The sequence below is a fragment of the Gadus chalcogrammus genome, chromosome 22, assembly GCF_026213295.1.
Source record: "Gadus chalcogrammus isolate NIFS_2021 chromosome 22, NIFS_Gcha_1.0, whole genome shotgun sequence".
NCBI lineage: Eukaryota > Metazoa > Chordata > Actinopteri > Gadiformes > Gadidae > Gadus > Gadus chalcogrammus.
This window is the reverse complement of record NC_079433.1, coordinates 9,944,619-9,958,141: the sequence shown is the minus strand read 5'-3', so window position 1 is coordinate 9,958,141 and position 13,523 is coordinate 9,944,619. Positions and strand designations below refer to the sequence as shown.

The following is a 13,523-nucleotide window of genomic DNA, read 5'->3' as shown; positions in this document are numbered from 1 at the left end:
TGTCTGTGTTTTCTCCCATCATCATAAACGAATAGACTGGCACTGAGTGTACCGACCTCAAGGAACGTCCCGGTAGTTGGATCCGACTCCATTGGCAGACATCTACTGCTGAACAATGCATCAGACCGCGCTCAGGGTTCCATGTGGAGATCTGGCCTAGCAGTGGAGGGCTGACGGACGATGCCCTGCAGCTACCAATATCCCCACAAAGTGATGCTCACTGTGGTTTAGGGGTTGCTATGCCAACTCTGGTAATCTAAGTGATCTTTCTTGATTGGTTCTAATGTGCGTGGGTGTATGGATGTGTCTCAGTCATCATTTCAAAGAAGACCATATGTCTATGAGGCATGTTTGTCACTCTCCCTTGATGCAGGCATTTTAGGTTAAAGACACAGACGTCACACTTAATTCACCCAATAACCAGCCTAACATCTGAAAATTACACAGATGTTCCAAGTGTGCATAAACATGCATAGGCCAACAACACACATATTATGTTACAGGGGTGGTCTCTGGGTTTGCTGACAAGCACACGCAACACACACGTACACTCATAGACAGAGACGCACACACACACACACACACTCTTACTGCTTTAATCTGTCCGGTGTGTAAATGTCCATGTGAATGAGTGCATGTGACAGTGCTTTCAGGAGCCCCAGCAGAGGATAAGAAAGGTAATATACAAATGCAGTCTGTGACTGAAGGCTGTGCAAGAGGATATAGAATCAGTGGCGCACTTAATTAGCTTGCTTGCAGAAGCGCTCCATAAAACCTGCCTAATCTAGGATCTGGAGACAGAGAGCGATTGAGCTCTTCTGCTGCGATCTCTACACGGAACAGGTGGTCTCCACAGCCGATATGTACTGCATATTCATTTTTATGACATGTGTCAGTTAGATCACCGTCTTTCTGTTTTTTTCTTTCACACAAGCAGCTACTATGATGTGTTCCTTGCATCCTTCTCTTGAAAAAAAAAAAAAGGATTATCTGGGATGTTTCCCTCTGCATCACAGTACATGCTCTTCAATGAACTCCGACTGAAAGTGGGAGAATTCGAGTTGAATTCAGGAAGTGTGTTTTGTACTTAGCTTCAAGGGAGGACCTCCTCATCCGTTTCTCATTATTTCATAAACAGCTTTTTGCCTGAGAGCAAATGTTGCTTTTGGCCTCAGTCTCTGAAACAAGCTTGTTATTCCGTCCCCTGCCGAGGTTCACTGTTAGAGTTTCTCTGTATTTATCTTCAGAAATACTTAATTTGCCATTTAAAATATTTTGTCTCAGAATAAGGGGACGACTGGCTGGTTGACTGACTGAAGGATTCTCTAGTTCATGGGATCATTCAATCTGGCCAAGGTGTCTTTCTGGCAGGAAAAGCTGAATCTTGGTCTGGGAATTTCCTCTGCATGTATTGTATTGAACTGTATACATTTGCCTCAGTGTAGTTCTGTCCTCTGTCGGGTTCTCACACTGAACCGGTAGCAGTCCGGTCTCCACGCCCACTCTTTATTGACCAAACAAGAAAAACCACTCTGCCATCCACCGACCCTTCGTTTGAGAACAAACACATTAACAATAATGTTAATGTTGAAGGTTTTGATTACCATAAGACTCTGACGCCTTGAAGGGGGCTGTTATCTACCTTTCTGTGGTTCTTTTGTTCTTCCATGGCCCAATGTTGCCATGCTTAATGTCAACATGCACTGTGTCCCTGGCATTTGTTCAGCTGGGATGTGAACAAATGTGCACACAAACAAACACACACAGCCAAAGCAACTTGCAATGAGGCAGAAGCAGGTCCCACACACACACAACAAACCGGAAAAGTGTAGCTATGAAAAATACACATTCGAGTGTGCATGTGTGCGTGTGCGTGTGTTCTTGGAGGAAGTGTGTGTGTGTGTTCGGACTTTCTGTTTCTCTCCACCAAGGTCACAGGATGATCACAAATGATAAAGATAGAAATTGCTCACTCAGTGTGTTGTTGTGTGTGGTCTATTCCCGAAAAGAGCCAGCAAAGAGTATTTTCTCTGACGTCAAGCATCCTTTTGCGTCCAATGACAAAATAGCTATGATGTAGAAGTATTTCTTCCCTTATGGTTTAGAGAGCACGATTGGGGTGAGTGACCATTGTTTACGTATCCTTTTTTTGTGGAATTATTTTTTTTTTTTAGTAATGCGCCGTCACAGACATTTTCCTTCTTCTTTCATTATCTATTGACTCCCTTGTCCCTCCTCGTGTGACGACCTTGATTCCTGTTGTCACACTATCACACCGTCCGGGGTGCTAATGGACTAACCACAGGCCATATTACATCACACAATCTCCTCCATTCTATCCTACCTTTTTAGTGAAAACATGCTTTGCCACCAATATAAGTGAGAGAAAAGCATAGTCTCTGTGGTTTACCGTCTACATATTCACCACTCCCATTTGTTCGATTGTCTCACAGATTAAAAAAGGTGTGTGTTTGTGTGAGTGGGGGTTTGGGGGTGGGAATCAATATGCAGCTCTATCTCAGTCACTATTTTGCAACGCTATACAGTGAATGTTTAACACTTCCTTAACATGGCTCTCTGTCACCCATCGACCAGGAGACTGACAGAGAGCCAGTCTATTTAGCGACAGAGGAAAGAGCGCACGCACACATACACACACACACAGCAACACGTCCCAACCATTATGCCCCAGACACCTTTGACGACTGCACTCCCAGCTGAGGCTAAGACCAGTAAAGTATACCATCAATATTTAGAGATACTACCAAAAATAGCCATGGACACCCCCGACTGAAGTGCAGGTGGGATTTGAGACATCACGCACACGGTTTTCTCAAATAATAGGAGTAATAACCATCCCGTGTGAGTCAGTGTACTTTAGCAAAGCAACAAATGTATGATACATACAATTATAGTGATAGCACCACTCCCCTGGTAAGTCAGTCCACACACACGGTCCAGGTACCATGGGGTTAGGGCTGCAGGGTGCTATAACACACGGTCCAGGTACCATGGGGTTAGGGCTGCAGGGTGCTATAACACACGGTCCAGGTACCATGGGGTTAGGGCTGCAGGGTGCTATAACACACGGTCCAGGTACCATGGGGTTAGGGCTGCAGGGTGCTATAACACACGGTCCAGGTACCATGGGGTTAGGGCTGCAGGGTGCTATAATTAGAGATGTGTTCAGGTGCGACAGCGGTCGGTTGCTGAATGTTTAATGTCAAACCTGCAGGCCTCACAGTGGAAAAGAGCAACACTCTGAAAGAGGGCGCACACACACACACACACACTTCCTGAATCTAAGATAAGAATAGAAATGGATCAGGTTATATATATGTATTACTATGTATTATATATAGACTCCAGTGTATGAACTTGAACCAGCTGAGCAGAACCTCATGGCTGACGCTAAAGCAGTGTGTGTCTGTCTGTCTGTCTGTGACTGTGTCTGTGACTGTGTGTGTGTGTGTGTGTGTGTGTCTGTGAGTGTGTGTGTGTGTGTGTCTGAGTGTGTGTGTGTGTGTGTGTGTGTGTGTGTGTGTGTGTGTGTGTGTGTGTGTGTGTGTGTGTGTGTGTGTGTGTGTGTGTGTGTGTGTGTGTGTCAGAAGAAAATCTCCATCCAGGAACAGGAACGAGTAACATAATGGACGGACGTTAACGCGCAGTTCCTGGCTTCGGCCGGTAAATGTAGCTGCAGTATTGATACAGGAAGTCATATCTACACAGGATGAGGTCATCCCTGTGGTTAGACGACTAGACAAAATGAGGAACTGGCTCCATATGTACCTGCTGGGGTTATTCAGTGGCTAAGGGCCCAGGTGCCCATTGTAAGACTTCCTGAATGTAGTGGTGAGACCCACGCAGTCTATTTTCCCAGTGTTTTAAAAGACAATATGTAATTCATGGAAAAACCATACTAAAATTTGTTATACATGTCAGGTTTAAATCCGGGATTGTTTTGCTGGTCTTTTGTTAATTTCCCAGGATAATTTACTAGTGATTAATTGAAAACATGTCAAGGTCTACTAGGTCTACAGACCTATCTGCTAATGGATGCCTAAAGGTAGGCCGCAGACAATGACTGGGGATCGGACACAATCCTGCCAGCTCCTGTAGGACTTTATAATATTACCAATGACACAACAGAAATGGTCCACCTTGTATCAAATGGTATAAACGTAATCGATCTTGATCCAATTCTCTGAGGGCGAATTTTCAAACCCATACTCATGACACATGTATACATGGAAGTCTGTCCCATTGGTTTAATACAATCCAGCCTGGTTAAAATTCTCATTTGCATCAAATGGAAGATAGGAAACAGACGGGGTTTTACTGATTGTTGGAAATAGTCATATCATTTCAGAGATTATGCACTTTGAATTTTGATGCAACTTTGGGAGACATCGATTTTGTCAGTAGACTATTACCAAAATCGACCTTTGCTTTTATCCAAGGCATTATTTTGGCAGGGTTCTGACTAAAAAGTCTTTCGGATTCGTTGGTCAACCAAACACATCGATATTAAACACTGACGAGTTTAGTCTAGCCTCCCGGAACACTACAGAATGAACAGCCTCAGAAATCACTGATCAATAGTGTCTTCGCTTATCAATATCAGGAAGTTTGACTCTCCTCTTAAATGTGTTCAACATGCCATAAAGACATCAGCGGCACTCGATGGTCCACATGTGTGTGTGGGTCGCCCCCACACCCTGACACGGAGGTGCTGAGGCTAGAATGACGAGACGAGACGGATCCCCTTCTCCTCGATGGAGCCCAAATGCAACGTAGAAAGACGTCTCAAAAGCCTTGGATTTGCACGAATGACTTTGACGATATATACCGTAAAGCGACTTACATCTGGAGACTTTACTCACCTCAGAGAGAAGATGACGCTGACCAGAACCAGAACTGGGTGAAACGGGAGAGCGTTGGGGGCAATGCGCAGTGGCCACTTCTGGGCGGAATGAATTCCTTCAACTGGCAAATGGACTATTTCCCCTACAACATATCAGCTACCAATTTCCGTATATTTAACAATGTTCTCTATCGTTAAATTACTGCCCAGTTGCGTTGCCGGCGTCTTCCCTCTTTGAGAGCGCAACGATCTCTGCCGTTGCTGTCGCCCGAGCGTCACCGTCACGATGGAAAGGTGGATCTTTTAGATCCTAGGGACCGAACGTACAGTGGGCGGTACCTTTAACTCTTAACAGCCAATCACTGACTGGTTAGTAATGGAGCGAGGTACCGCCAACTGAGATTTGCTGGTAACTGAGAGGGACCGCCCACTGTACGTTCGCAACGACTTCCAAGGAAAGCACCGATAGGTGACGTAGCACCAAAATGAAGCCAAAAAACCCACCCCGTGGTAACACCCACTACCATATTTATTGTTTTATTGTTTATTGAATTTATCGTTAACGAGAACCTAAATTACAGAAATATACAAGCGATTAGAAATTTGGTTCAACCAAAAAAATAAAAAGTTAACCAAACGAAGTGGTAGAACCATATTAATACATAGGCTAACCAGCCAAATCAAGTATTTGAAACCAATTGAGGAAAAACGGATTTATTACAGAGGTTGAATCAACAATTGGATTACATGATTTTGAGTATCTTGTCCTGAGTTGACAGACAACAATAATAGACAGCCATACGATAGCATGGTGGTAGAGTAGCACTTGGGTGAATATCAATCAACTCGACAGTAAAAAGGCTTTGTTGCATTGACACTGCTGGCCTCTGCTGCCTAGCTCCCCTCATAACATCCAACCATTGTACTGTGTCCACCCACCCATGCTTTTGTAGCACCTCTTTTGCCAGGTTTGGAATGGAAAAGCGGACTCTTCACCCAGCTGTGGAGAAGGAAAGGGAGGTGGGGGCAGAGAGGGATGGAGAGAAAATTGGAAGATGTTTTCAATCACAGGGAATTTATAGTGCAGTAAAAACAACAATCAGCCAGATGGTGAACTGTAAATCAGTTCAGTCATTCACATTTCTTGGGGATAGCCCGGGGCTAGCCGACTGAGGGGAGGGGAGTTGAGTCTGCTTGTGTATTAATAAAATCATAAAAACACAGTTAAGTGCAAGTACGCTGCTAGCATATATATCAGATCAAGGCTTATCCAGGTTTCGCTCGCTATTACAAGTACATTCAGCTACAGACTATTGAACATAAAATATACCAGTACACAAACTTTAACTTAACTCATACAAAAAGGAAAGCAGGCGGTAAAAACAAAAGTTTCCTTGGCCACCTCTACATCATGCTTACATCAAAACATTCAGCAGTCAAGAACAACCCCCAGAACCCAGGCAGTGCAAAGACTTCAACCAATAGACCGCCGCCGAAGGACAAGAGGGAGAAATCACTGAGAAACAGAATAGGGAAACGCACATAGAACACAGCAGGGTTCGCCACAACAAAGACTTTTGGCCCGCATATCTTTGTCTTGCGTGTGACTATTTTGTTTCAAGTCTGTGGGTCAACCAATCATGGATCTCCCTGCGTTTAATCACAAGACCGGCACAACCAATAACAGAAGTGCATTCTGGGGTCTAATTCCCTAAAGAGTACCAAAGACCAACATTCTCGGAAGTCAGACCAGACCGTGTGCTATTGTCACATCCTGTTCAGCGGAGAGAACGCCCCATAGTTTAATTCGGTCACAAAGAGTGCATGTCTACCAACTGTAATGGTAACCTGGTGTAAGGGCAGCAACATGGGACTTCTGTCAATCGATAGTATTCCAGCAGGTTAAACCGACCTTAAAACAATAACATATATATAAATAGATAAATGATTCTCTAGGGTAACCCTATTGTTTTACTAGAATATATTTAAAGAAACACCTCCCAAAGCAGAAACCTATTTTAGATAATCTAGCTCAAGATAGGTGTCCTTGAACAAACAAAAAAAAAAAACGCATGCAAATAGTGCGTGGAACCAGCCTGTGCTGCCCAGGAGAACATGACCTCACTGTGCTGAAAACTAACACCAAGGGTGTTGTCTAACTACTTAACAGCAATGCAGCAGTAAGTCTCTTAAGCACACAGCGCCAAGCTGAAGTGTGTACAATCATAATCGTAAAACACTATCATTAGCCCATATCTATGCCAAAAGAACTATCATGTAGTATCGGCAAAATATGATGTCCAAAGGTTAGTTCACACAGTCTGAGGGAGTGAAGACGTGGTTGGGGAAGGAAAAACACACTGGATCAGGAGTCATGTACCCCACATTGACGTAGTGTGACAGAAGACAGAGGACAGCTAAATGCCAATTAGATGGAGAAAACCCAAAAGATCAGATTACGTTGGATAACGATAAAACGGAGGAAGGAGAGTAAAAGGAAATAGGAGAAAAGAGGGATAACAAAAAACCACAGGATAATAAGAGCTTGGAGCAAGCTGTGTCAAGTGAATTATATTTGATCCTTATTCTCGTCTATTCTGGCCACTAACAGAGTGGGCAGATGGCCACACAGAGTTTAATGTAATCGTCAAGATTTCAGCCAAAATTAGGTGTTTATATCGAAGGCTGCAATGTTAAGGGGTAGTAGGACTGCAGCACACTTGACGCAAATATACCAAAAATGGACATAAGAGTATCTGTCCAACTCTACCAGAATATTGAGGAGCAGTGCCTCGGTCACGCTCCATAATCCAAAATTAATGAGGACACATCCATTGCTCAATGATTACCCTGCGGTCCACTAGGTGCCTCAGGTGCCCACATAACCTTGAAACCCGAGACACAAAAGGGAGGAGAGAGAAAGGAGCGTGGTGTGCCATGAACGTGAGAAGGAGGAAGAGGAGGAGATGGGGCTCTTTAGACGAAGAACACGTGGTCTTTACAGGCGGAGGCGCGGACGGGGGCTTCCGTGGCGGCGGAGAAGGCGGCGAGGATGGAGGCGAAGACCACGCTGGGGCTCTTGGAGGCGTCCACGGCGGTTGATCATGGGCCACGGGCGCTTTAGGTATTTGACGAGCGGCCCCGTCTGCGCGGTGGTAGGGACTCCAGGCGCGAGTGCAGCGCCTTTCGTTTTCTTCCCGCCTGTCGCTTCATAGGGGCTCGCCGGTGACCTGGAGAGCAACGGGGGAGGCAAGCGGCGTTACTGTGTGAGAGACGTATGGGAGGTTTGAAAACATAAATATCAATAGTAGGCTTGTACAGCATGGGTAATTACGGAAGTAACGTGGAAGGATGGAGTACGAATGGAGAACAGTGTTGTGACGGAAAGAAGGGATGAAACTACAGAGAATGGAGAAGGAAAATACAATCTTCCGCCTTCAAATGCAATGCAGCACCGTGTGTGCCGCGACAGAGGGTTGTGTTTGCAGTCTGTACAAATAAAACTCGACACCACTAGCGAGCCCGTCTTGGTCGAGGCATTGGGGTTTCTCGATGCATTAGTGAAGGCCCAATGCTGGAAAATGAGCGGGATGTAAAGAGGGCAGGGTTTTTGGACGTCTGAGAGTCAAAAGACAGCAATATCCACCAGGACAATCGACAGAGGAGGACATGCAGTGATGATGACGTATGAAAAATAAGTAATTCACTGCATGTTAAACCAAAATTCCATTCCGTATTAAAAAAGAAAGGAGAAGTGACAACTCTTCGCAAATTTTCATTATTGTGTAATTAAAACCGTTACACATTATTGGGAAAGATGCGTGGACGATGGGTGGACACATTATCGGGAAAGAGGGGTGGACGTCTTCACTCGTCTTCACACACAAGTGGAGCACCTCATAACCTGCATGACCAGTATAGTACTTGCCTTAGTAACTCTCCGCTGGACAATAAACAAGGCACGTATTAAAATGGAAGACCAAGCCTATAACACCTTGTAAAAACATTATATCTCCAACGAAAGTCTCATTGAGGGCGCACTCACACTGGGCCATCTGCACCGTGCCAAAGTCCGATTGACACCTGTACCTTACTCCAGTACGATTGCCCCCCCCCCCCCCCTCTGCTGTGCCGCTGGCCTGTGCTCACACTAGGCAATCTCAACTGGGCCCGAGTACGGTTGCCTCTTGTACATACGTCATCACGTCGTAATACGTCATCACCAAGCTTCCGCTGCTTTGTAGAACAACAATGGAGAACAACACAGAACACAATTGACACTTTACTGACTTTGTTGCTTATTTTGAGCCGTTCTGTTCAGATACAGCCCTCTCTCACTGAGCGTTTTTACACTGCCAAATAAGCCGTTTAATGCAATCCTTTTTCCGCGGCAAGGTCTGCGCGTTTACACTCGCAGAGGTAAATTGCCTGCTTGAGCTAGAACCCCGATTTACCCTCCCAGACCGTGCACACATTGGCGGTTTATTGGGTTTCAATCCTGTGTAAATGCGACTGCTCCGGGGTTCCAGGTGGGGGACTTGGGTAGAGGTCTCCACAGAGACAACACAGCGATATGATCATGAGCAGTTCTAACTGGAGAGAAAGTGAAATCCGCGAGCTGCTGATGTGAGAGAAGACGATGCAGTCGCATTAAACAAATGCGACATCCAGCTCAGGTTGCGTAGCCCTGCGTGTGCATGTTTCGGCTCATTAGCATCTGTACCGTGGCCTGGGCAAACCTCTCCCAAGTGTGCTCAGGCCACGGAATTAAACTGTACTTGAGTACGGTTGGCGTGCTCACACTAGCCAAACGATCTAGACTTTAGGGACGCAGAGGTGTCAAACGGACTTTGGGAAGGTGCAGATGGCCTAGTGTGAATGCGCCCAGGATGCTGGAACCAGGTGGGAAGGGTTCTCTTGCACTTCTCAATTGCAGAGAAAGGTTTTTAAATCCCCATGGTTCAGGGCGTTTCATTACTGAGTGAGAAGCGAGAACGTCACTCCCATTGTTGCGGTGAGGTAGGAGGCTGACTTACATCATCCTTCATGGTCTCTTTAGGGGGGTTGAACTCCTCGTGGTAGGAGCGGCCACTTGGTTGATGAATCAGTCTGGGAAGATGAGGTCAAGAGAGGTCAAAAGTCAGACAACCACATGGAATGAAATACCTTCTGTGTTTTCTATGTTAATAATCATTAAATAAATGATGATGAACACTGCATTATCATTATACCTTTTGAATGTTAGATAGGCATTTTCTTTATAACAAGCACAACCACCAAAACTCCAGGAGCAGAGCCCCCGGACTCACGCCGGGGGCTCCGCGGGCTTTGCAGCCCGGCCATATGTTCCATGTTCAAGGGACTCCAGTTTGAAGATAAGCTTTAATCCCCTTCCAAGTTATGCAATAGTTGGTTTTAAAAATGCTTATTAGCCTCGAGAATGGTGGATCAATGTGATGTTGTTTTTATTTTATAAACCAGTGTATTTCTTTTACATTTATTTTGGTAGAAATATCTATCCATCAATATATCAGTTATTATATATTATACATAACATAACATGTGGCCATATAACCCAGTTCTGCCATATAATTCCTTCTTATTTGTCATGTTTTCTTTCAGGAGATCATTGAGGCCGCTGCCATCACAGAGCCCGTCCCTCCACCTCAAGCACCACTTCTGCATTGGAAGCCCTAAGCCCCCCCAACCCCCAGGAAGATAGAAAGATTAACCATCCACTGATGGTTTAAAACCGACCGAGTTATTGATAAAATGTGATGGTTGATGCCTTTTTGTAATGTGCAATATTAGTTCCATTATATCATTGGCTGACATTGGCTGTCCATTTCCCCCAGTGTATTGCATTTTTAACTTGGCCTCTCCCGCCAATCCTAAACTCTCCACAAGGGTCACTCCCACTAACCTTTGTTACCTGTATATTCCCTACCCACAATGCAAACGTCTCCCTATAAGAATCTTGCTCACCCATTGTCTTCCTGAATGTATCCTTGGTAACTTTGCTGCCCGTACTTTCACATTATCATGCTCCAATATTGAATCAAATATTGATTACATGCTGGCCGACATGTCCTAAAAATAAGTTTCTCTTCATCATCAATCCATTAAACTGCTACGTCACCCAATACATAACTTTTGATCTGAAATGTGAGCGGTTTTAGGGTTGCCGTTAAAAGTGGACACTGAATTGATTAAGTGACTGGCCAACGGCCCATGTTAGTGGGTCTATACTCAATGTGCCTCCTACCTCCCACAGATCTGGCCCATGTTAGTGGGTCTATACTCAATGTGACTCCTACCTCCCACAGATCTGGCCCATGTTAGTGGGTCTATACTCAATGTGACTCCTACCTCCCACAGATCTGGCCCATGTTAGTGGGTTTATACTCAATGTGACTCCTACCTCCCACAGATCTGGCCCATGTTAGTGGGTCTACACTTGATGTGACTCCTACCTCCCACAGATCTGGCCCATGTTAGTGGGTCTATACTTGATGTGACTCCTACCTCCCACAGATCTGGCCCATGTTAGTGGGTCTATACTTGATGTGATTCCTACCTCCCACAGATCCGGCGAACCAGCAGGGAGTCGTCCACAGCAAACTCAATAACAGAGTCCAGCTGTTCGTGTCTCTGGTCCAACAGGTCATCCAGCTGTGGGATCAGGTTCAGAAGACCGTAAGGCATGAGAACACACACACCATTAGGGATGTACCCATATACCAGTGCTCTGACTCGGGCCGATACTATGCTCATGTACTCGTAAAACTTCTCAGATAATGAAATAAATCCCAGATTGAGAGAAAGGGGAAGTAAAATTATATGTTATATGCCATTCTCCCCAGAACACTATGCAAACACAGGTGCCGTTCTTTTCGTGTTACGTGGCACGGTTTACGGACACGTGGAGCTCTGCCCTATTTCCGAGAATTCTAAGCCCAAAATGCATTTTGTAAAATCTCATAATATCTGTGGTATTAGATATTAAACAAAACAGCAATATCGGGCCTAATCCTTTAGGTTAGCTTTGTTAAACTGTTCAATCCAAAGGAAGGTGGAATGTCAATGACCAATCAAAAATCACTCACCATCTCTGCTTGTTTGACAGTGCGGGGGAAACCATCCAATAGGAAGCCCTTCTTACAGGGGGGCGTGTCCAGGTTCTTTTCAATGAGTTCCACCACCATCTCGTCACTCACCTGAAATGGTGGGCAGTGATTGACTGCTATTACTACTAACTAATAACCAGAAGAGACGTTTTCAGCAATCATAATAAAGTTTATACTAGCCACTAGCAAGTGAGAGGACAGTTGCACTACTACAAGTATTTTCTGCTTGTACCTAATGGCAATCAATTGCAACCAATGTTGCACCTCTACGAACAGCTTGGGTCCTCTCTTTTGTCTCGAATCGCTTTTGGTTTCACAAAAATGTTTTTCTTGCATGAGCAACTTCCTGTCCAGAAGTGTGAAAAGTTAACATTTTCAACGTTTTCTGAAGTGGGTTATCCCTTTAGACTTATTAACTCAATATTTCCCACGGCATTTAAGATACGAAGAGGCTGACCCAATCTTTTCACAGAGGTTCAATACAGACATGAATTATAATATACGGGGCTCTCCACAGAGTGCATCACGATGAAGAGGTTCCGTAATGCGGCCTCTTGGACCTCGCTTGCGGCTAGGTTTCTTCACTGGAACCCAAATGATCTTTAAAAAGTATAGCTTGTCTACTAGCTTGCCAAGACAGGCATTTGTTTATTGCCTTTTATTTTGTTTATTTTTCCCCCATTTGCTATGAAGAACCCTATTGACACCTAGCTGACTCACCCATGACACAAAGGTCATGAATAGTAAACCTTACCAGTTTGCCAGAATCCATGGTTTGCTTGAGCTTTTTGCCTAGTTCGGTACCTGATGCAACCATGGCTCTCAGCATGTCCCCAGTGGCCAGGTGACACACGCAGTACTGCTCCGCCAGACGAGGGGCCTGGGAGTAGTAGGAGGAGGAGGGAGTGGTGAGAGGGTTCCAATACTTAGCTGTCAACGGTACGTGGGACAGGATACAAAGAACCACTTGTGATTCAGGGAACACTCGTTACTGGACAAAAAAGGTTATTTAAGAGGAAACATTGTGGAGTATACAGTTGATATATATAGCCGGATCAGAAAGTCGGTGCAAACATTGTACTAAAAACCAAGTTACGTTAGAAACACTTTCTGGACTTCTCGCACAGAAGGTTGAATTGTCACACTTCAACATGTTATATGCAACAAGGTTATATGCAAGATATAACTTGAAAGGTATGTTGACTTTCGTGAACAACAGGTAGTGCTGCAGCTGTAATACCAACTAGTGAGCGCCCACTGTCAGCCATGCCGCACCACTGAGCTAGCTGCTTAGGGTCCGTCTTACCTGAGTGCCTTTCCCAGCCCCGGGAGGGCCGAGCAGGATGGCCCGGATACCCTCCTGCATGTCAGCCACCGCCTCTTTTAACTGTGTCACGGGAGCCATGTCTACCGTGTGGAATCAGGACAGAATGTTAATTGCCCTTGTCGTTGTTTCTCTGTCAACTCGGGCAACTCCGAGGGAAAGGAAGGACCACACCGAGCCCCTAATCTTGTTCTGGTTTTATTGGCGG

At 45.1% G+C, this 13,523-nt stretch overlaps 2 protein-coding genes across 2 annotated transcripts in view; both read right to left on the bottom strand.

Moving 5' to 3' along the window:
• The window catches only part of rnf19b (ring finger protein 19B), a 21,516-nt gene extending 16,338 nt beyond the window's left edge, over nucleotides 1-5,178 (bottom strand). Inside the window, exon 1 of the mRNA XM_056583573.1 lies at nucleotides 4,884-5,178. The gene's annotated coding sequence lies outside the window, so the exon portion shown is untranslated. The remainder of the gene's footprint in view (nucleotides 1-4,883) is intronic.
• A 368-nt stretch (nucleotides 5,179-5,546) lies between these two features.
• ak2 (adenylate kinase 2) lies at nucleotides 5,547-13,496 on the bottom strand. The gene is given in 9 exon segments (XM_056582890.1): nucleotides 5,547-5,864; nucleotides 7,867-7,978; nucleotides 7,980-8,015; nucleotides 8,017-8,094; nucleotides 9,901-9,973; nucleotides 11,442-11,536; nucleotides 11,971-12,081; nucleotides 12,746-12,871; nucleotides 13,298-13,496. Coding segments are annotated over 9 exon segments (738 nt in total). The 5' UTR covers nucleotides 13,397-13,496; the 3' UTR covers nucleotides 5,547-5,856.
• Between the last annotated feature and the right edge of the window lie 27 nt (nucleotides 13,497-13,523).